This window comes from Ammodytes marinus (genome assembly GCF_949987685.1).
Source record: "Ammodytes marinus genome assembly, chromosome: 12".
Classification (NCBI taxonomy): domain Eukaryota; kingdom Metazoa; phylum Chordata; class Actinopteri; order Uranoscopiformes; family Ammodytidae; genus Ammodytes; species Ammodytes marinus.
In genome coordinates this window covers 2160554-2185286 of record NC_137216.1, presented here as the reverse complement: position 1 = coordinate 2185286, position 24733 = coordinate 2160554, and the positions used below count along the sequence as shown (strand labels likewise).

The 24733-nt window shown below is 41.2% G+C and overlaps 1 protein-coding gene across 1 annotated transcript; it reads right to left on the bottom strand.

Annotated features, from left to right (window-relative positions):
* Positions 1-230: 230 nt before the first annotated feature.
* Positions 231-24628, bottom strand: marco (macrophage receptor with collagenous structure). Its single transcript, XM_080038695.1, has 11 exons — positions 24449-24628; positions 20511-20609; positions 20171-20331; positions 16412-16529; positions 16029-16100; positions 11161-11232; positions 7329-7373; positions 5760-5795; positions 4834-4902; positions 3038-3202; positions 231-1674 (listed from the first exon to the last, which is right to left on the bottom strand). Exons 1-11 carry the CDS (start codon positions 24540-24542, stop codon positions 1544-1546), a joined length of 1062 nt encoding a protein of 353 aa, XP_079894821.1. The 5' UTR covers positions 24543-24628; the 3' UTR covers positions 231-1543.
* Between the last annotated feature and the right edge of the window lie 105 nt (positions 24629-24733).

Genomic DNA, 24733 nt, shown 5'->3' with positions numbered 1-24733 from the left:
GTAAAGTGAGACACAAGACAACTTTTTTTCAAACAATCATATTTTCACTGCCCTTTGTCTTGAATAAATTCTGTTAATGCCCATTTCTAGGAAACATCCTGAATTAATGGGAAATGTGTACATTTGACTGATAAATCATTTTAGCTCGCTTAAAAGGGGCGCAAATGTAAAAAGTGTCTCACATAACCCCGTTCTCCCCTACCGATATTATTTTTTACTACACTTTGTTAGAAGAGAGGAGTGAGAGACACAGAGCAAGAGGCAGACAGTTACTAGAGACAGTTTAACCCTGTGCACAGCCCTGGTTGCTGTTAGTATATGGTTTTATTGAGAAAACATATTTCTGTAACTTTATTTCAATTCAATTCAGTTTGTGGCTCAAACAACATAAGACTCACATAAAATCACGCAAACGGTTCAATAAAAGAGTAAAAGCCACATTCAATAGGTGTGTCTTTTTGGCCTTGTTTAAAGTGCATGTTGCACAACGTGCGTCTGTGTGTGCCAGTTACGGCAGCGCATGCACGTCACAGGCTTTCTTCATTCCCAGTCACTTTCTTTGCAGCCGGTCATCTCCCTTTTTTCCTCATGTCAGTCAAAGTGCCGTGCTTATTATAAGCATCAACATATTCAGGAGCTATTTAGCATTCACCATTTATAGTAGATTGTGGGATGAAACTGGGAGGAGAATTGGAATGACACGTGGTAGAGATTGTGTGCTCACAAATGACTGCAGGTGGGTATTTATAAAGGGAAGACTGCGTTCAAGTGTGGGCCGCATGGTTTTAAAAATGTCTTTGTGTACGTACATTTTGAGTTTCGGGAGTAAGCAAAGTTTTAGGATGGATTTTACGCTCAGTTTTATAAATGAGGGCCCAGGTGATCTGATGTAGTGGTTTTCTTCTTAGAATGTCTATAAAATACAACAATAACAAGTAGAGGAGTTTCCTCCTGTTTTGGCTATCCATAAAATAAAATAACAGATTTTTTTTTTTAACTTAACCTCTATGCGGGGCAGGGAAAATGTGTCAGCTGGGTCAGAAAGCATGCCTCAACAGTTGGTCCTGTCTTTAAATGTGAGCTCTCTCTCTCTGTCTCTCTCTTGGTCCTGGCTGACCTCTGCGAAGTCTGCTGTGATGATGCAGATAGGATATGTTTTGGGCTACAGAGGCAGACACTCACAGCTTAGCGTCATTAGGGAAATATTATCAACCAACAGAGTACAGAGGAGAGGAAGCATGCCTGACAATTTCATAACAGGAACATTTTATTAGCCAAATCTCTTGTTTAAAGAGCACTGTCATTGAGCTGATTTCAGTTGTACTGTATATGCTGTGTTATGCCAGCTATGAACATAGTTAGTTGTATTGCTGTTCTCTGCTTATGTCCACAATGAGAGATGTGTATGGGATGTGTGGGTGTATATGTACAGTGTGTATACTGTATATATGTGTGTACATGGGTCTGTGCAATGCCTAAACAATAAAGTAATGTTTATTAGAGAAACAGCATTCTTCTTGCTTGTGGTCAGTGTGGTGTCAGTCTAGACACACTGCACTCCGGCATCTTCGTTGTGTTTGCAGTTGTGAACACCGACTCCAGCGTGTGAGCAAGCAAAGATATCAGACTCTGTTCCTGAGCATTGCAGCTGATCCAGCCAGATCTCCCCAGTCCCTAGAGAAGGACAGCAGTGTTACTATATGAAACCTATTCGTCAGTGGACGTTTTACAGCCAGAATTTATTGCACAAGTGCAATAACTAATTTTGCTTTACATTTTCAATTGGGGATATGGAGGGAATTATGCATATTTTGTCTATTAAATGTGCCAACCGATGTGGGAGGAGTTTGGAGAGGATATGGAGAAAGGCTTTCGGATGGCCTCAAAAAGCTTCTGGAAAACCATTAGGCAACTGAGCAGGGGGATGAGTGACATTGCCCAGGCTGAGGTTAATAATAATACAGGTGACTGAGGCCATGATGAAGATGTCTTGTCCCCTACAGGTGAGGCAGAGCACCCGCCCTAGGTGGAGGAGTTCAGGTTTGGCTGTATCAGGCCGGAGTGGTAATGAGGGAGCTGAGTTGCATGGCAAAGCTGGCGATTTACTGGTCGTTCACTTTGTTTGCATACCAGTTAACTTAGCCTAGGCTGTGTTTTGAAACCAGAGGGATTTTGATAGCAAGCATTATCCAAAATCGCTGAAAGTGACTTAGATCAAGAAAAGCTTGAACATCAACAAAGTCCGTCATTTGAGGGTTCAGGTTACCAAACAGGTTAAACAAAAGACGTAAGAATATGTTCAAAACTTAATTTAAAGAAAAGAGAAATACAATATGTCCTACCTGTAAATATAATATGTAATACCTGTCGGATTGTTGCTAAGCTCCATCCCTGTTCATAAGCCAACTTCCTGCTTTAACTTTGACACATTTTATTCGTTGTTCATTGCAGTTGTGCTATGCAACGAGGGATTATCACCAACATTCCAGGTGCGCTGACTTCCTTTAAAGAAGTGTTTTAGGCAGTGAGGATAAACTGTCTGATCATTTGATCCATTATGTTCTTGTATAGTGATGTCGGTGTGTTCCCAGATATCAGACTAACTTATTATCATACATGATACAAATAATGGCCAAAACTACAAAATAAGATCCTAATTGTGATAAACCATAATTCTCTTTTAGAGGCATACTAGGTAGGTCTAGAGAATGCTCTTGATAAATCACTTTGTCAAAATCAGTGAATATTTCCTCACAATCTGCTATATGTAGGGAATGAAAACAAAGGGGCCTGCTCTGTTTACATTCCCTTGGTTGCATAACAGTTTACAGAGCCTAAGCTGTTAATTTGCACAGAATTTCTTTTCGGCGCAAACAGTAGACAGGTGAGGGGATATTCACTGATTTTGACAAAAACTTATTTGTCCACAAACATTCTCCATAACTACCTAGTATGCCTTTAAGTGTGATCAAACAGCAAATTCAGAAAGACAAGAAAAGAGAGAAAGTAGTTTGATGGTTGGTGGACGACTTCTCACCTGGGCTGGCAGTGAAGGTGGTGACGGCTCTTGTGAACCCCAGCATCCTACAGATCACTGTGCCATCGGGAACGCCAAAGTCGTCGTCACACACGGTGCCCCAGGCCCCATTGGTCCTCACCTCCACTCGCCCTCGGCTCCTCCCCGGCACAAGACGCACATTCACTGGGTGAGGCAAAGTGTCAGCTGTCTACAGTTCCTGGAGGCTCAAACCTTGGGATTGTTTGACTAGTTTGGTGTTTATACCAATGATTATTTCCTCATTCTAATGAGTGTTTCGCTAGCTTTTTAAAATACACTCAACAAAAATATAAACGCAACACTTTTGTTTTTGCTCCCATTTTTCATGAGATGGACTTAAAGATCTAAAATTCATTCCAGATACACAATTGTACCATTTCTCTCAAACATTGTTCACAAATCTGTCTAAATGTGTGATAGTGAGCACTTCTGCTTTGCTGAGATAATCCATCCCACCTCACAGGTGTGCCACATCAAGATGCTGATCTGACATCATGATTAGTGCACAGGTGTGCCTTAGACTGTCCACAATAAAAGGCCACTCTGAAATGTGCATTTTCTTGCTTTATTGGGGGTCTGGGGACTCAGAACCAGTCAGTATCTGGTGTGACCACCATTTGCCTCATGCAGTGCAACACATCTTCTTCGCATAGAGTTTATCAGATTGTCAATTGTGGCCTGTGGAATGTTGGTCCACTCCTCTTCAATGGCTGTGCGAAGTTGCTGGAGACGGCTTATGGTGGAGAAATGAACATTCAATGCACGAGCAACATATCTGGTTGACATTCCTGCTGTCAGCATGCCAATTGCACGCTCCCTCAATGCTTGTGGCATCTGTGGCATTTTGCTGTGAGACAAAACTGCACATTTCAGGGTGGCCTTTTATTGTGGACAGTCTAAGGCACACCTGTGCACTAATCATGATGTCAGATCAGCATCTTGATGTAGCACACCTGTGAGGTGGGATGGATTATCTCAGCAAAGCAGAAGTGCTCACTATCACACATTTAGACAGATTTGTGAACAATGTTTGAGAGAAATGGTACAATTGTGTATCTGGAATGAATTTTAGATCTTTAAGTCCATCTCATGAAAAATGGGAGCAAAAACAAAAGTGTTGCGTTTATATTTTTGTTGAGTGTATGTTGATTTTGCTCAATGAATTTTGTGTTCCACTTTGAATCAATCAAGTGAAATACAATAGCAATACAGTAATATCATCAGGCTAAAATGACTTGCTTATCTATTATACAACATCTGTTTTAAATAGTGTTTCATTTATGTTCATGTAAGGAGGCATGAAGCTGCTTTGACAGTTGAATGTGTTATGAGAAGGATGAGAATAAACATCTTTTATTCATCTAGAACTTTTTGGTTTTAAAAAGAGGCCTATCTATCAGTGAGAACTCCTTCAATGTCTAAACTACCTGTGATGTTGATCCATAATCTTCAGGGCTCACACTTGTATGTACTCCCTGCTGAGAGCATTCAGTACAGCTAACTACTCCACCTAGCTGCTGCCGCTACCAGCATCGTATGGACTGGCTTCCCGTACATGTCAAAATGCAGCCCCTATTGTTTCACATATTGATTTAAATACTTTAACTGTCTCTAGTTCTCATTTTTGCTGTTGATACACACATGTATTATCAACACAATTATCACAGTAAGCCCCTCTTGATTTCATGTTATCAGCTTTATGTGGCCTCCATTGTAAATGGCTAAAGTTAATCTCAGAGCTTCTTAACTGTTCTGCTTTCAGTCCCTTCACTTACACTCTGCTGTAGTTCCGTTTGTTCCTGGGTCTCCCTTGTCTCCTTTGGCCCCTGCTGGTCCAGGAGGACCTGTGGAGGAACAAGGCCCAATACATCTTCAAGCTGAACTCAGTTCACATCAACTGTCATTAAAGGTGAAGTAAGCGATTCATTTATGATAATATAAGTGTTAAATCGCTCTTTATTCATACAGTGATCACTTATATAGTGTGCGTGTTTCATAAAGACGATCTCTCAGTCACCCGCTCTGCATGTTATCGGCAAAGAAACTTTTCGGGGATCACAGATGGGTGAATGTTTATGCGCCTACAATGGCGGAGCAGGTAAACATCCTTCCCAATGTCTGTTTGATGGTTTTCATCATGTTTTATTACACGTATGGATCTGAGATGATGCTAGATAACTCGCTTCTGGAAGACCGCAGTGCATTAATGTGGTTACGTGGGACGAGGGAGGGGACTGCTGACTGCAGTAACTGACAGGAAGTTAGCTAAACTGACCATTCCACTTACTGAACCTTTAAAGGAACAATATGTCAAACCAGCATGTACTGCTGATTGTCAAAGGCATAGGTCATTTTAACCTGAACTCAACAGAACAAAATACACCTGTACACAGTGTTGGCATTTTGTGTAGCTCCACAGGTGAGTGAGTCTGATGCCTACTCACATTATTGTGATTATACAAAAATAGTTAGTGTACCTTCACATGTTTTACTGGTTGAACATTTTGCTATGAATGAACTTGTAAAACTAACCACATTTTGACATTATTAAATACATCTTTCTCACTGCCTCCAATACTCTATATATACAGTATACTATATATTTATAGTTAGTAGAGGTTTTCTGTAACTTCAAAAACACATTGCCATGTACATCAAATAAATCTTATTCTCAATAATTTTTTCTGTAACTAACACTCACCTTGACTTCCAATGTAACCAATTGGTCCACTGTCACCTGATGACAAGGCAACAAAAAGATATCCTATTAAATACACTTGATACCAATAGCAGTTTGAAGTTATTGTCATGTGTAAAATCCAGATCAGCAACCAAAATGTCCTCTGAATCACTGGAGCAGAAAGTCTGTGTTGAATAAAGTGGCAGCAGTTGAAAGCCCAACAAGCGTCCTTACCTGTTAATGAATTATATTTCCTCAGTTTGGCTGCAACAAAGCTACTTGCAACATAAAACAAGTTTCTCTTTGAAGCACCAGTACTCAAAGACCACGTTTCCATGCACAGCATTTTCGGATTCAGGTCCATATCCAAGTTAAGAAAATATTTCAAATAAGGTGTTAACATGTGGAGCAGCCACGGCAATATTTCCGTTAAAGCTGGGATGGAGAATTTGGGGAGAAAATAGCAGTTGGGGGTAGATATTTGAATCCAAATACCTCAACCGCTCCACTTGGGTCTTTGGTCCCTCCCCTATGGTCCCTCCCTGACACACTCAACACCAACAACGTCAGTGCCAAAGTGAATGGACAGTCCCAACAACCAATAAGAACAGAGAATCAGATTTTTTTTTTTTAAGAATCGGTCAAACTGTACCGCTCATGTTAATTTTGACCAATCAGAAATCACATACCCCAGCTTTAACCTGTCAATAAGCCTATTATGAATACACTAGCGATGCTCAGTAGTAGTGGAAGAAGCTTCATGACGTCATTCGTCAGCATACCGTTTTTGGGACAATAATTCCTGTCCCTCCTGGGAAAATGAACTCTCTTTGTCATTATCATTAACTTACATTGTACATTGGAATGTTTAGTGCGACTCTCAATAATGCTCCTAAAATCTGAATACGCCAGCCGTCTTAATGCGATAATTGCTTACTCAGACTATGACCTTAATCAGTTAATATCAGTTTAGTATCCATGTTAGAAAAATAAACGCTAATATTAATGATATTATGCCCCCCCATTAATATGCATTTACTCTTGTATAATCAATTGAACCATTGATATATTCTTCACATTTGACTTTAAGAAATGTTTCACTTCAGTCTCGGTTTGGAGGCTGAGCAATACAACTGGAGCTGATTTCCCATGAGATAAGATACATTCCTGAGGCAGAGTATCTGTTAGAACAAAGTCTTAGTAACTGCTCCGGGCCGGGGGAGGAAAACTTCATGATATCTGGTTTCGGTCAAGAGGAAGAACAAGAGGAGGACTCTGAGATCTGCCTGACAACAAGATTTAACCAATCAGTAGACATGCTCATGACATGTTAGACAATATAATACTCTGATGTAGAGAAGGACTTCACTTCTTCTATTAAAATACATGCATCTCCAACATATAGCTCTCACGCAGTTTGCAGCTGACCTGGTCCCAGAGGTTCAATGGTTTTGTTTATATATATATATATATATATATATATATATATTATATTATTCTTATGAACCCAGGACTACCAAGCAGTTTATCAGCAGAAATACAAGCACAGACAAACATATTAATAAGTGTATGTACAGTAATCTGTGATACCTTTTTGGCCAAGGTTCCCCATGTCACCTTTCTCTCCACGGGGGCCTGCAATCAAAGCACAGTGATAAGTAAAACATTAAAGTGGGCCTACAGCTAATTACTATTGATTTATTATAGAATAGAAAGATCTCTAAAACAGCTCTTCACAAGTTCAGTCCTGAAATAGGGGAGAGCGGGGTTATATGTCACACGGGTTGGGTGTCACATTCGTTATATCTCGACACCAGAAGGCACTGTATGTGAAATTCTGATATTGAAATATCCAGAATTGGGACCAGAGGTCACCTACATATTCCTCCTTGGAGTTACACAGCTGAGTTTTAAGTGAGAGGACTGTTTGTGTTTTTCATGTCAAATTGAAAATATTTACATCTGTAGTCTAGCGTTATAATTGATTAGCCTCGGGTGTACTGTGGAGTGGGTAAGACTGTTTTAGTAGCAGCTCTGCTTGACCCAAATCCTGTGCGCTAGCCTAGCACGAGCCAACTCTGCAACTTGAAGGACTGGGTTCTGGAGTTGGTTCTGGTTCTTTCTCTGTCATTGTAACAGGTTCGGGGACCGAAGTCAGCTCCGAAGCTGGAGAGTTCTGAGGAGACGGATGGCACTCAAACTCCACACCCCCACTCTAATAGTCCGCGAGGCAGGAGGAGGCTGGTAGCTGGAATGCTGGGGCTCTTGCGGTTGGTTGGTTGGGCGCCTTCTGGAGCTGGTAGCTAGCATGCTGAGGCTGGTAGCTAACATGCTGGGGCTGGTAGATAGCATGCTGGGGTGCTTGAGGTTGCTGGGGCACCTTCTGGGGCAGGTAGCTAGCATGCTGGGGCTGGTGGCTAGCGTGCTGGTTGCTGGGGCCCGGGACCTGAAGCTTGTTGCTGGAAGCCTGGGGCTGGAGCTTGTTGCTGGAAGCCTAGGGCTGGAGCTTGCTGCTGGAGGCCGGAGGCTGGAGCTTGCTGCTGGAGCCCGGTGACTGGAGCTTGCTGCTGGAAGCCGGAGACTGGAACTTGCTGCTGGAGGCCGGAGACTGGAGCTTGCTGCTGGAAGCAGGACACTGGAGCTTGTTGCTGGAGGCCGGAGGCTGGAGCTTGCTGCTGGAGGCCGGAGACTGGAACTGGAGCTTGTTGCTGGAGGTTTGGGATGGTGTGCTAATAAATTCCTCTGCCCAGTCAGGCAGCAATTTACGCAGCCACGGTCTAGAACCAACCTCCTTGCGGGCTGACGAAAGGACCTCCGCTCTCTCCACACAGTCCACCGCATACTTAAAGTCATTTTTCAGGCAGGTGAGAATATATGTCAACTCCAGTGCAAAGTGTGTGTCTGCTGGGTTCATTTTTGGCCAGATTGTACTGTCAGGTTTCCGGGAAAGACAGACAAGAACCCAATTGCACGACACAGGAAACAGTTCAGATTCAAAAACAGATTTAATGAAAAGTGGATGACAAACCAGGTAGTAACACAGCGTGGCAAACAAGTCCAGTTGGGGCAGGCAAAAAGGAAAGTCCAAGGTCAAAAACAGGAACAGGCAGGCAGGATCAGAATGAGAATGATATGGAATAAACTCAGAAAGCTGGGTGAAGGCACTAAGCACAATCTGACACTGACTGATGGAACTGAACTGAAATATATACTGGGGCTGATTAACTGATGAGGAGCAGGTGAGTGTGGGGCAGAACAGGTGAATGTAATTAACCGGGAGTGCAGAGCAGGAGGGAGTGGCCGGGTCTGAAGTGACATGAGTAGAAAGTAAACCAGGAAAACAGACATATGAAAACAAACTAAATACTGGCTGAAGTTGTGACAATACGAGAAGAAGGCTATTGAATTTGGGATGGTGATTGCCAAGAAATTGATATTACGTGTGTGGAAGTTGGACTCTGTGCCTACATACGACCTGTGGTTAGGAGAAATGTCTAACACACTGCATTTGGAGCGACTGAGATACTATAACGATGATAGAGGAGATGTGTTTGATAAGATTTGGGACCCTGTGCTAAGATTCTTTAATGGGCAGGCTGCTCTATAGTGCTTTACTGTGCAAATGTATGGATGTGTGTATTTTTCTTTTTTATTCTCTGACATTCACTTGTTTTTTCACAAGACTTCTGATCTTTTTATTTAATATTTATGTTTTGACCATGGACTGCGGCTGCTAATTTTGATGTGCTTTGTTCTGTATGTTATGTGTGTTTGTATGCACTGTCTGTTCTTAAAACTGAAAACTACAATAAACATATTTAAAATAAATTCACGTTAAGGAAAGTTGTCACGCTAACCCACAGCGAGAGAGTGTTTTAAATGTACCGGGCTGCAAGGCACACATTGATCCCCCTTCCTATCTGTGTCTGACAGCGGCGAGCGGCCCCTAGGAATCCCTGGCGCTGGACCTCCGGATTGGAGCAAAGCTGTTCCACTCGTAAGGCCCAGGACACACTCCCCTTGCGAAAGGCGACGGGAAAACAAGGAGCCAACCCGAGACTGGACTGAACTTGGTATTTCCCCCTTGGTATAGAACATTGGACAACCAAGAAGACTTTGCTTTTAAATAATTCCGTCCTCTTTTAAGAGGCAATTGACTAACAAGCTTGTGTCTTAAAATAGAGAAATAAAGATATATTTTTATAAGAATTCTGGTGTCATTTTGCCTGTGTTGGTTTGACTGGGAATCCGAATCTAAAAGAATAAATTGAAATTAGCAGAGGGCTAATCCCCCTCTGTTACATTAATATAAGTGTTAAATCGCTCTTTATTCATACAATGATCACTTATATAGTGTGCGCATTTCATAAAGCCAATATCTCAGTCACCCGCTCTGCATGTAATCGGCAAGTAAACTTTTCGGGGATCCAACTACTGATATCCAATCAGTAGAGAGAATGCTACAAAACGGCACCCGTCTCCCTGCCGGTGCACGTGCAGAGCAACAGATGGGTGAATGTGTATGCGCCTACAATGGCGGAGCAGGTACAAATTATTCCCATGTCTGTTTTGATGTTTTTATCATGTTTTATCACACTTATGGATCTGAGATATGTTGTGTCTTACGCCGTGGTGGTGATGCTGTAATGTTATGCTGTTGAAAGCTACAAATAAATGGACTAAACAAGTTGAACGAGAACTATTATTGGAGATTAACATGGTAGCAGAGGATGGCTACTTCTAAGAACTACAAATTGCCTCTGGATTTCGAGGAAGGGAAGTCCTACGATAATTGGAAAAATTTAGTGGAAATGTGGAAACGGGTGACGGACAAGTTAAAATGACAAGTGAAAATCAGGGCAGTGAAAAACCTGATACGTGAAATATAACACTGTTTTCCAAGGAATCAGTTTATGAGAGATTCATGGTTGAAGCTCTAGGATCGGCTGTAATTGACACAGCTTGCAAAAAAATTTGGACAGCACATTCTTTGTTTTGTGCGGACGCAATGTTTTGGGATGGATTCAACGAACACCATTATAAATGAGGCCCCTGATGTTTAATAAAGCTAAATTTAGTGTCTACGAAACATGGTGAGTCCGATTTTATTTCAGCCGACTGTGGCTGAAGTGTTACCTACTAAAAAAAGCTAGAACAGAATGTCATCAGTACATATGAATACACACGCCATCAGTGGAAGTATAGCGGTTGGTACAGCAGGGTATGAAACACTGAAACATTACTGAGTTTGGGCATGACGCTGGCAAAGTGGACAAGTGTCTGTTCTACACAACTTGTTTTCTGTTATCTTGTCATTTAAGATCCAATCATGTGTATATTTCAGAGGAACACTTCTTACACAGCATTAAGAAAAACAAGAACATTATTCTACAACTATTCACATTCAAACTGAAAGGTTTACCAGCAGCTCCTGGCTGTCCCTTCACTCCCATATCCCCCTTTGGTCCTGGAGGGCCTGCAACACCTAATTCACCTGGAACCATGACACACACACACACACACATACACACCCACCCACCCACACACACACACACACACACACACACACTCACACACACACACACACACACACACACACACACACACACACACACACACACACACACACACACACACACACACACACACACACACACACACACACACAGACAGACACACAAGGCAAGTTTATTTATATAGCACAATTCAGACAAAAAGGCCCTTCAAAGGGCTTTACAGGTGTATGAAATACATCAAGATTAAAATACATAAAGTATAAAATAGACATTAGAAAGCAATTAAAAAATAGGTATAGAAATTAAAAAAATTAAATAAAATAAAAATTACAGGTTAAAAGGGAAATAGAAACTGTAAGGGGACTGTAAGTAGACCTGTCCCAGACGACCTGAGGGCTCTGGACGGTTCATAACGTATCAGCAGATCAGAAATGTATTTTGTCCCTAAACCATTTAGGGTTTTATAAACCAACATTATTATTTTGAAATCAATTTGAAATCAATTCTTTACACTGGCTACCGCCAGTGTAAAGACCTCAGAACTGGGGTGATGTGATCCACTTTTTTGGTCCTAGTGAGGACTCGAGCAGCAGCGTTCTGAATTAGCTGAAGCTGTCATCAACTGAATTTTTTTGGAAGGCCTGCAAAGACACTGTTAGTAGTCAAGTCTACTAAAGATAAATGCATGGACAAGTTTTTCTAAATCTTGCTGAGACATAAGCCCTTTAATTCTTGATATGTTTTTAAGGTGGTAGTATGCTGACTTAGTAAATGATTTAATGTGCTTTATGAAATTCACGTCTGAGTCTATCGCTGCGTTTCAATACCCGTTCAACATGCCCTCGTTCACTTGCCTTCGACACTCTCTTGCCCTCGGGGGAATCCCCGCCGCCATCATGAGTGTCGTTCCAATTGTCTGGAAACTGAAGTGAACTTCGTGAGATAGACCCTCGGTGGGCTGATTGATCAAGTGAACATAGATGGTCACTCCGAGGTGGATATCACCCACAGTACATTGCGGTTTGTCTTCTTCTTCTCCCTTTATTTTACGGCGGACTGTATGCCTTTAGGGACATCGCGGCCACCCACAGGACAAATATATATAAATGTATTCCAAAACGCCTCAATTAGCCTATCCTATTTCCATAGGAACAATCCAGTGAATGTATTGCAGTTTACACATTTCTGCTATAACACCGATGGCTGCCAATTATAGGACTATTTAAAACAGATGTGTTTGGATGAAACTAACAGAAACTAAGAAAATAAGTTGGAGCAGACAATGTAAGTAACAATATCTTGATAATCTGAGTCACCATGTGGAAATTCCAGGTTTGTTATGCTATGGAAATGGCTTAATGCAATATAGGCTACTGAAGAAGAATGTTATAATTCTGGGGGCGCCCTTAGCACAGTTGGTAGGGCGTCCCCCCCATGGGCCTCGGCCAGCAGCGGTCTCGGGTTCGGTTCCAGCCCGCGGTCGTTCTCTGCATGTCACTCCCCTCTCTGCCCCATTTCAACTCTGTCTCTACACTATCAATGAAAAATATAATATAATAAATATAAATATATATAATTTATTATATATGAATATAATAAAAATATCTTTAAAAAATAAATAAAAAATAATGTTATAATTCTGTATTATTTGCATTCAGAACTACCTATGTAATTGACGGTCCATTGTGACTAGAAGGGCAAGTGGGTTCCATTTAAATCCCCCGCTCCTTCCCCGTCCACTCTCCCTCCGCACTCCAAGTTCCCTCCGTGCGACGTATGCTGTCACGTCATACCAAGGGCTGAGGGGAATTGAACGAGGGGAAGTGCAACGACTAATGAAATGCAGCGATGCTGTTACGTCAGTGGCGATTCCAGGATATTCTGACTGGGTGGCCAAGGTGGGCCACAGACTTAGAGTGTGGTGGCCATCGCAACCCTGAATGAATGGCATGTGATATGTTTTATAACCTTTGCAAAGGTGATTTATAATCCCAAATCCCCCAAACATTATAGTATTAGTATTACAGTACTGTAGGGGGGTCTGGGGGCAAACCCCCCAGAGGATTTTTTTTGTGTTTTAACTTGTAGTCGAAGCATTCTGGTGAAGAGAATAAAGGGAAATGTCAACATTTGTTTCAGTTCAGATGAATAGTAAATCAAGCAAAACAACAGAACTTGCTAGCAGCTAGATGCTTAAGAACTGGACTGACTGAACATTTACTAATGTTATGAGGGCTACTAACCAAATATCAGGTAACACTTATAATATATATAATTGAAATAAGCCTACATACACACAAAAAAAGAAAAAAAATATAATTGTTTTTAAATTCAGATTAAAAAAATTACGTGCATGGGTGGCACACATACTTATGCCGTTTTCAAGACCTATGCTGACCTGAGACCAGTTCTTGTGCCCACAGTCGTACCATAACTGTAGTAGTTGGAAATTGCAAACTGGTCCCATATCAGTGGATTAGCTGCCAGCATTGATTGATCAGTGTGTGTGTGATGAACATGGCCAACAACCAGATCAGAAAAAAAGGCAAGAAAGAAAGAAAAAAATAAATACATAAAATCTCTGAACTAGGCGATCTATCAGAAAAAAAAAATATATCAGATCTGGGGGGGGCCACAGGGGTGGCCAGTAAGATTTCAGAGGTGTCCGTGCCCCCCCCCCCCGTAGAATCGCCACTGTTACGTCATACCAAGGGCTGAGGGTAAGTGAACGAGGGGAAGTGGAACTAGTAATGAAATGCAGCGTATGACTACACCAAGATTTCTGGCTAGGTGTGTGGTTTCTAACATTACACATTTAAACTGTGCCCTGACTTTTAATAGTTCATATTTGGCACCATAGACAATTACTTTAGTTTTTTTGATGTTTAATTGAAGAAAATGTTAGCACATCCATTCATTGTTTTGTTAAATGAGTTGTGCTTGTATCAGTGCTTGTATCGGACTATAGTCTCCTGGGGATATGGTTATATAAATGTGTGTGTCGTTTGCATAGTTATGGTAAAATAATTGGTTCTTATTCATAATCTGAATAGTGGGAGCAAGTAGATGTTAAACAGATGAGGCCCAAGAATGGAACCTTGGGGGACCCCGTATGAAATATTTGTTCGCTCAGTTGTGAAATTGTCTATTGACACATTAGCCTGGTGCTACCAGACCATCGTACTTCATTTCATTTGTACAGAAGGTCTGGAACTGCTCTATTTGGCAAACGTTCACTCACTTGGAGGCGGGTGTCTGTTGAAGTTTTAAACTATTGGACTAGTACCACTCTGGATCAGCCAACCAATCGCATAACGTTTGGTTGTGATGTATGTCATGAGCCGGCTTCTGACGGTGCGTTCCAGTTGTAATGGGAACTCGGAAATTTTCGACTTCACTACATATTGTAGTCTATGGATCTACCGGTACCTGGCAACGGTAACTTGCTAGAGCCTAACGTTTAGTTATTTTGATGAGAAAGGTTGTAGGGGTCCATACTTTCCTGAGCAGCTGCACTGGAACACAGACAGGTCGGAATTCGGAACTACCAAGTCGGAAATCTCCGAGTTCCGAGTATAGGAAGTAAAGGAACGCAGCATTCAACTGAAACTGGAGTGCGACTTCAACGTTATCGTTCTCAGCCACTCGCTCTGTTCGCTGTTTGGACACTCAGAAATCTGTTCGAGCAGGATCCCACTAATACACCCCAGCCCCAGACTGCCTACTGAAGGGAACATGAAATTTGGGCGGAAGTAGGTAGGCGGGCAGAGCCAGGCTATTGACACATAGTAGTCTCTGTCCTTTAAGAAGGATTCAAACCAGTTTAGTACACTTCCAGAAAGTCCAACCCAGTTTGCAAGTCGGTCTAGTAATATGTTGAGGTCAACTGTGTCGGAAGCAGCACTGAGATCCAGTAAAACTAAGATAAAACTTTGTTGAAATGATTTTGCTTAGAAATGGAAGGTTAGATATGGGCCTATAATTGTTCATGAGTGATGTATCTAGATTGTTATTTTTTAGGAGTGGCTTGATGACTGCTGTTTTCAGGGCCTGTGGGAATACACCTGTGCGAAGAGACATGTTGACAATTTGTAGAACATCATTAAAAAAAACAGTTTTAAAGAAGCCTGTGGGCAGAATGTCAATGCAACAGGAGGAGTTCAGGTGTTGTATAATGTCCAGGTTTTTGTGGTTAAGTTTCATCCAAAATATTTTTACTTTTTTTTTTAAAGATATTTTTTGGGCATTTTTATGCTTTATTGATAGTGCAGAGAGACAGAGGTGAAATGGGGCAGAGAGGGGAGTGACATGCAGAGAACGACCGCGGGTGGGAATCGAACCCGGATCTGCTGCTGGGCCCGGCCCGGGAGGGGGACGCCTTACCAACTGAAGGCGCCCCCTAAAATATTAAGGGTTGCTAAAGGTCATTATGGGGTTGACCTATTGGAAAACATGGGCCTCAGACTGCTGTGATTTGTCGGCTAGAGTAAAAGTCCAGCCCTGATAGAGATGTGACAGGAAATGTCAGTGCATTGACTAAGTTGCTGTTTGTGAAATGATGGTTGCAGTTTATCAACACTGTTTAATCTGTTTAATCAGAGGTGACCCAAGAACTGGAACTTCTTGATGAGTTCCATAGGTGTCCATATCAAAAGTTAATGGACACCTATGGAATAAACTCCATCCTATCAGAATGGAGTATTCACCAACACATATAACACATTTGAACTTCTTACTATATTATCTATATTTCATTTGCTAAAGGTTGACTCACCTTTGAGGCCACTCCCTCCTGGTGCACCTGGACTTCCCTTTAGCCCATCTGTACCTGGGGGACCAGGAGGTCCTGAGGACACACAACACACACACACACACACACACACACACACACACACACACACACACACACACACACACACACACACACACACACACGTGTTTGTACAGCTATACTTGTGAGGACATTGATTGACATAATGAATTCCCAAGCCCCTTACCCTAACCATCAAACCTAAATGCCTAACCCCAACCTTTACTAACCTTTTCACAATATAGTTATTCAAGTACAAGTACATGCACGCACACACACACACACACACACACACACACACACACACACACACACACACACACACACACACACACACACACACATACCTGCTTTGAGGCTGATAGCTGTCAGTTTGTCTTCCAGTTGGTGGGTGCTGGTGTTCACTTGAATCAGACCAGACCTCAGTGTGTCCAGCTGACCCTCCTCTCCACACAGGCTGCTCACCTGATGGCATGGCAACAGACACAAACATCAACTGTAATTCATGACGACATTATATTAAAGATCTCCTATTATACTACTTTTCTGGTCTTCATTTCTAATTAATGACTCCTACAGAGCAACCTGACACGAATCACAGCACAAAAAACTATGTAGATTTTCGGGAAGCTCTTCCTCTCATCTGGGCAATTTCAGCATTCTCTTTCAACACTCGGCTTCGTCCTTCTCCGCCCCCTCCTGCCAACCCCACTCCGTTGTGATTGGTTACCTTCCAGAAGACTTTCAGCGGCGAGCGGGCAGATTTGAGCAGGCAGGTGGGGGCATGGCCGCAGCGTGCCTGAGCACGTTGCAGCATTACCATACATGGAAAATCCAGATTGATCTACGTAGATAAATCCCGGAAATTTGAACAAGTGAATCGCTACCGGCTGCCCTAGTGTTTAGCGCCCTGCACAGCCACCCCAGATGGTCAGCAGGGAGTTTATCTCCTAGTGCTTGTGTCCTAAGTTTTGACACAGTGGGCCAAATTATATATTTCTTTTAAAATCCCGGTAAAGGGTTTTTACTGGGAGTTTTTTCTCAGCCGAGCTAAGGGTGTTTTTACATAAAAAGTGGTCCCACCACTTAGAATCCTTATAAAACATGAATGTGTTGAAGAAAAACTGTTTTTATTGATATGAGGGATTATTTAGTTTTGCTATTGATGAAAAAAGCAATTTTTAATCATTAAAGTACATTTTTAATAGGTTTTATTGCATATGAAGCATAGCAGCCCTCAACAAAAGGCCAAGATAAAAACACCCCAGTCCCACTCTGTTTATATATTCTGTCTGCATGTTATTTCTGTTGTGTTTGTTGTCCATCTGTTTATTGTTTCTCGGCGTGCCCTGAAGGAGAGGACCTCATGGTGCTGTTGTAAGCATGTTTTTTTCACAAAAATGTTGTTTTTGCATGTCAAAGTAAATTGTTTTGCTGTCAACTTTATCAACTTGTGCCAAAGGAAATTGATTCAGGTAGAAAAACTTCTATCATACATGTTGATGAACTACCAACATATGAAACATATATATATATATAATATGTGATGATGCTAACTGAAGATTAGCCTGAATTTCTGAGAGAGGTAGTTTTTTCTAAAATTGTGGCGGTGGGGTAAAGTGAGACAAATGCCGTGGGGTAAAGTGAGACAGTGGCTTTGCCCTCTTGAATCCATTATATGTAAGGTAGCAAGGAGACTAGTTTGAATAAGACAAAAGACAATATGGGCCGGAGGTGGGGGTTGAATGGATTAAGGGGTGTCAATAAGGGCATGGTTTGGCAGGTATGTATGTGGGGGACAGAAGAGTGACCTTTAACATCAATAGATTCTCAGTAATAGTTTTTTATTCAATGAATGATCCCAATAAAACAAATGCAGAAAAATATTAATCAAAGACTTAAAAGATGGAAAATGACAGCTAGGTCTAGTCCTGTGTTCTGAGTCCCAGGATGTTCTAGCTGGCTCCAAGAGTCCAGAGGCCTGTTTCAGGTAGCTGGTTTTACATACTCTGAGTTAAATCCTGCGCTCTGAGTTGAGTTGGTCAACTCAGAGCGCAGGGTTGACGAGTAACTCTGGGTTTTGGGTTTCAGAACAGTGGATCAGCGTTGGGTCAATCAACTCTGAGCGTATTCACTCTGGGTTGATCGCGTGCGTAAAAGCCATCGTCAATGGATCGCTGAAACAAATGATTGATCCTCCCACTTCTCAAAAAAGAAAAGAAAAAAAAAATATCCGCTCCTCCCACTAGAGTTAGAAATATTAACGGATGATTTTATGGTATGGAGAAGAATTAACGGGGATATTGTCTTATAACTCTAATCTAATCTCCTCGGCAATTCAGAAAAAAACAGAGCAAACATTTTTTGTCAAGAGAATCATTTCGCTTCCGTATGAGAAGCCATAGTCTATTTTAAAAAGTTACGCATATCAGCAGTAAAGTATTAAGCTGGCGCCGCACAGCATTGCTGAGAGTTTTATATTCGCTGTATAATATGTTGGCAAGCTATAGCCTAATACTGTGCAGTAAACAGACTGTCGCTTCTTTTAAATGGGGAGTGAAAGACATTAACATCAGACACATTAGGTGACAGTTTCCATTGAAGAGCCTGATTGATTTATTACCAGATCCATTTTCCTCAAGTGATCACAGTTTAAATTATTATATAATTTTTATATTCATATTAGGCTATTTAACGAGGCTCGTCTGTGACTTTAGGATTGCACAAGTGAACAGTAAAGATTGCGTGCAGCCGCAGCGTTACATGAATCCACCTGACATAAATCTGTTCAGTGGCACAGACATTAAAAAGCATACAATACAAATAGGTTTATTAATCTGAATGTAGAGCATGTCACGATGTGTAAGGTGGCCGCCTATATGAACGGACCGAGGGCTGAGAACAGGTCTACTGATCAGATGAATGATCGGTCAAACGTAAAATCATCAGGAAATGATAAAAACATCCCGATGGAGATTTCTATGGAGTGATTTTGCTTCAAACTGTACAGGGACGCGTGTGACAGTGACACTCTTTCTTCAGTCGGAGCTGCAGCGTAAAGTGAAAACAAACTCAGGGTAGGTCTAACCACCTACCGAGCAGGTTAGACCCACGGCGTATGTTGCCGCAGTAACTGACTCTTGGTTGCGCTGAACCTGCTACCTGAAACTGAAAACCCAGAGTTTCCACTAACTCAGAGCGAACAAACTCTGGGTTGTCTCAAAACCAGCTACCTGAAACAGGCCTCTGTATTCTGACCCCCAGACTGTGTTTTAATCTAACTGGTTATTTCTGTCATTTGAATGTTAATTATTGAATATTAATTATATGTTGTATTTGATCAGAGTTACTTTCAACTGTTTCGAGAAAAAAAAAGTTCTTAACTGACCAAACCCCATGATTCTGTTACTACTAGTCCGACATTAGTTCTGGAGTATGTGGGTTTCAAGCTAACTGTCAGGGTTCTTACTGTTACAACATGTGTTGTTATTGTAGTTTAAGAGTGGAAAAAGTAAGTGGATCAGTTTACACCCTTGATTTCTCTTGTCTGTCTCAGTTTACCCCTAAGCTGGGGTAAAGTGAGACACAAGACAACTTTTCTTTAAACAATCATATTTTCGCTGCCCTTCGTCCTGAATAAATTCTGTTAATGTCCATTGCTAGGAAACATCCTTAATTTATGGGAAATGTGTAAATTCGACGGATAAATCATTTTAGCTCACTTAGAGGGGCGCATATGTAAAAAATGTCTCACTTTACCCTATTCCCCCCTACTGTGAAGTGAAAAAGATTTTCCCCCTTGGGGTCAATACAGTCTAAAGTCTGAAAATAACAATCAGAACAGAATTGACCAGCTCAGAACAAGAGGTGGTTTCTGAACTTTGAGTCCAATTGGAACTCAAAGTTGTTTTTAACACAAACATTAGATCCAAATACAGCTTTTCATCCATTCAAATGATGTCTGGTAATTATTCCAGAGCGGTGCATTAACTAGTGTCATCCATATACTGAATAAACAAGAGTCAATTCAATCAAAAACTAGTCTCAATCTGAAATTAAGAAAAATCCAACATTACTGAAGCCTTGTACATTGTGTGTTAAAATACCTGGCTCTGCAGGGCCCATAGCTGGCGCCTCAGGGTCTGGGTTTCCTGGCTGTTGTTGTGGAGGAGAGTTTGGAAGTTGTCTTTAGCCCCGCCCATAGGGATGTGATTGGACGTCAGCTTCTCTGACTGGGGGTCAGACACTGAAGCCTCCAATGAGAACACTGGAAGAAAATGACAAAAAGGAGACACCAGTAACTTTGCATGAAAAGTAATAATGACATCAGTTTGGTGTGTAGTTTATTAAAAACTATATTTACATTGTATAGAAATAATCCTCATTCCCTTCACAGTTCAAAGTCAAAATATTATAATAATTAAAACTATCTTAATGTAGTCGTACCTTTATAAATGAGAAAGGCATTAAGGGCGGTCTGCAAGATGAGGTAAACAACTATCAGGTTGAAACACCAGTGTCGCCGGGGCCTGGCAGGCTTCAGATCTGTAACACACACACAAACCTGGGTTTAAAACAGAAGTCTCCTGCAGCACTCTGACATCTCTGCAAAGTTGTTTGATGAGACTAAAAGTAGCCCGATTCATCTGGCTGATAGAAAAACTTTTAGCTCTAACCCTAAAACATTTAGACAACCAGTGGAAAATGTCAGCCATCAATCACAAGGAAGTGCTGGAGATGGCTTTCTTTTTGTTGTAACTGACACCAGAGCACATGGGTTATGTTTGAGAGGTAAACTATACTGACAGTAGAACAGAGTTACAAAAGTACTGGCTGCAAGATTTAAAATGCCTTTATTAAAAAAAAACAATCAAACAATAAATGAGTTGTTGTAAACAAATAAAAACATGTGTTTTACTTTCACTTAATTTATTGTTCGGATAAAAAAAAAATTTAATCACAATTATATAGACAGAGAGACGGACGGATGGATAGATAGATAGATAGATAGATAGATAGATAGATAGATAGATAGATAGATAGATAGATAGATAGATAGATAGATAGATAGATAAGCCCCTTTTACACAGAGAGCGGCATATTGACGGAACAACATCACTCCAATATGCCGGCTTTGCTTGCTTCTGTGTTATTTACACAGAACCAAGCAACGCCGGCCTGCTGGCGCATCAGTAACCCCTTTTACACAGCATTCCGGAATGTAAACATCGTCAGGTGTGACGTAAACATTTAGCGCTGCGCCGGTCAGCTGCTTTACAACAACAACACTGGCCGGTGAATTGAGAGCAGAAGTGCTGGAGCTTGCAGTAAGAGGGCCGTATTTTACTGTCCCCACGATGTGCCAGTTGATCTTGCTACGCGCTGAGTCCAACATCACTGGGACTGTTAACCAAACTGACAAAATCACTCCGCTCACTGCTTCACCTGTGTGTCTGTGTCTGTGTCTGTTTGTGTGTGTGTGTGTGTGTGTGTGTGTTTGTGTGACAGGTTGGCTGTGAGCGAGTCTCTTTGTGAGGGCAGCGATCTGCCAATCAGACGTACACATACACATACACACAGTGTGTGAAGTCATGTTACTGTAGACAGAAATAAAGTGTGGATATACGCTCAGACTTAGGATAATAATAGCGACGGCGATCCGGTCGCAGCCTAGCTTAGCCTAGCTTAGCTTTCCCATTGTACAACTTCCCCTGGGCAGAAATAGACTCATAAACTCTGCAAAATGAAGCGTGGGGGTTTGGATTGAGCAGCGGACCTTATGACCAGCTAGATTATACGCCGTTCCTTTTATTTGGTGATTTTTACGGAACATCACGACATCAGGCCGCCGTGGTTAATTTATTGATTTATTTATGTTAATATAAGTGTTAAATCGCTCTTTATTCATACTTAATTCACTTACATAGTGTGTCTCTCAGTCACCTGCTCTGCATGTAATAGGCAAATAAACTTTTCGGAGATCCCGAATCTGATAACCAATCAGAAGAGAGAACGCTACAAACCGGCAGCCGTCTCACTGCCGGTGCACGCGCAGAGCGACAGATCGGTGATTGTGTATGCACCTACACTGGCGGAGCAGGTAAAAATCCTTCCCAATGTCTGTTTTGATGGATTTTATCATGTTTTATCACACTTACTTATCTGAGATGATGCTAGATAACTCGCTGCTTGAAGACCGCATTGCATTAATGTGGTGACGTAGGGACGAGGGAGGGGAATGCTAACTGCAGTCACTGACAGGAAGTTAGCTAAACTGACCATTCCGCTTACTGAACCTTTAACTTTTCAGGATTCCGGCTTACAGCTCATGAAAAATCCAAAATCCAGCATCTCAAATTATTAGAATATTCCAAAAGGCCAAACAAAAACAATATTTATAATACAGAAATGTCGCACTTTTGATAAGTATGTTCATTCATCTACTATATACTTGGTCTGGGTTCTTATTTTGCATGAATTGTTGCATTAATGCGGCATGGCATGGATGCTATCAGCCTGTGGCACTGTTGAAGTGTTATGGAAGCCCAGGTTGCTCTGATAGCGGCCTTCAGCTCGTCTGTATTGTTGGGTCTGGTGTGTCTCATCTGCCTCTTGAAAATACTCCATATAATCTCTATGGAGGTTAGGTCAGGAGAGTTGTCTGGCCAATCAAGCACAGTAATACCATGGTCAGTCAACCAGTTACTAGTGGTTTCTGGCACTGTGGGCAGGTATCAAGTATTGCTGGAAAAGGAAATTGTAATTGACTTATTTTTAGTGTGTTTGTCTATGTGAAAACCTTTTTCTAACTTTGTGGATAATATTTGTATTGTAGCCCTCATGATTTTGTATTATCTCCCCTATGCTCCTCTGTGCTCCTACTTGTTGAGAATTCAACTAAATAGTCTTCTGAAATGAATGTGTCAGAATCCCTGCTCTGCCTGTCTGACACCAAAGATGAGACATTGCTGCCACCTACTGGTCATGGCTGCACATTCACCCCCTCAGCTTTAACAGTGGTAACTGATGGGCCTGGAAAGCAAAGGAAACAGATTGGGTACTATTGACCAGACACAGTGTTTCCTTTAACAACAATCTATTTTATTATCTTCTGGAAAATCATATTAAGTTAAAGTCTGCTCAAAGTAAAATCCTTTGCGTGGTTTCTTTGGTTTGCTGTATGAGAAGATCTTGTGGGTTACATGTGTCCATTTCCAAAGCAGATCCTGAGCTCTTTTACACAGTAGCTGTTCTGTTGGTCAACCTGAAGAGAATTCTGTAAATGGAACTGTCTTTTCTTCACTGTCTCACTGCCTGACAGTGAGAAAGCTTTGTGACCATAACATAACCTGTTTTATGCTAGACATTTGAACGCTAAGGCAGTAATAATAACATAAGACTGTATCCATAAAATAATAATATTAATTGCTCTGTTCCATGTGTTTGTCTATAAACCATGTCACCCTTCTTAACAAGTGAGAATCACTTCTTTTTTGAAACATATTTTTATTGGTTTTTCAAAATATAAAATCAAACAGAACTGATACAACATCAGCGTAGGTAGAAAGAAGGGAGAACCACCTTCCTATTCCCCATCCCACTAACCTTCCCTATTACAAGTGAGAATGACTTTTGTCATATAGTATATACCAAGCCAGTCGATGTCATAAAGACATATAGAGGCCTTTAGTAAGCTGTTGAATACATAATCCTGAGTTAGCTTTACTGTTTCATCTTGTTTTAGTACGATTAACCAACACACATTTAAACACTACTGTCACAGCAGCGGTTGGACTTTGATTATATTTGAGGTAATATTGATGAGAGCAACGTTTGTTTAAAGACAAATCAGAAACAGTAAATGTTGAGGCAGGAAGCAAATTAATTGTGAAATGGAATATACTGTAATACGCAGACAATGTAGTAATAATTACTTAATTAATAATTCCGTCTTTAAGATTTTATTATTAGTTAGTAATTTTATTTATTTGTTTGTTTGTTTATTTTTATTTATTTATTTTTATTATCATTTATTTAGAGTTTTAGGTATATTTAAGTCTTGTCTCACCCTTAGGGGTCCATACTAACCAACCATGTTCCATTCTGTGATAAAATATAAAATTAACTTTTTTCTTTATTCTATAATTGTATTCATATTTAGTTTGTAGTCATTGGAGGGTTGTATTGAAGAGCCTCCTGTGGCCCTATAAACCCATAGACATGCAGAAGTCTATGTGACCTTTAGCGTTGGTTCAAAAGTGGTTTATCTGCTACAACACCTTAAAGTAGACGAGAACATGTCTGAATTATTGTATGACAGTATACCTGGATGTTGTTAATATGTATTTCTGTAAATCTGATTCCCATGTTGCTTTAATACTCACCGTCAGGCTGGAAGCTGTAGAGCTCAGTCGCGCTCAGCGTATCAAACAGAGGGTTACTCTGGGTGTATGAGACCTGGTCCATCGATGTCTCCATGCTCTCAACTGTCCACTGGCGCTTTCACTTCCTGCTTCACAAACTCTTATAACATACTCTGCTTGATGTAGTGATGAAGGGAAAACACAATGCTCCTCAGATTGCAACAGAACTTCCCCAACAAACAACTTACGTGGACACAGATCGGAGCAGGGGAAGGAACTGCACTCAGCAGCAACAGCCAAGCAGTG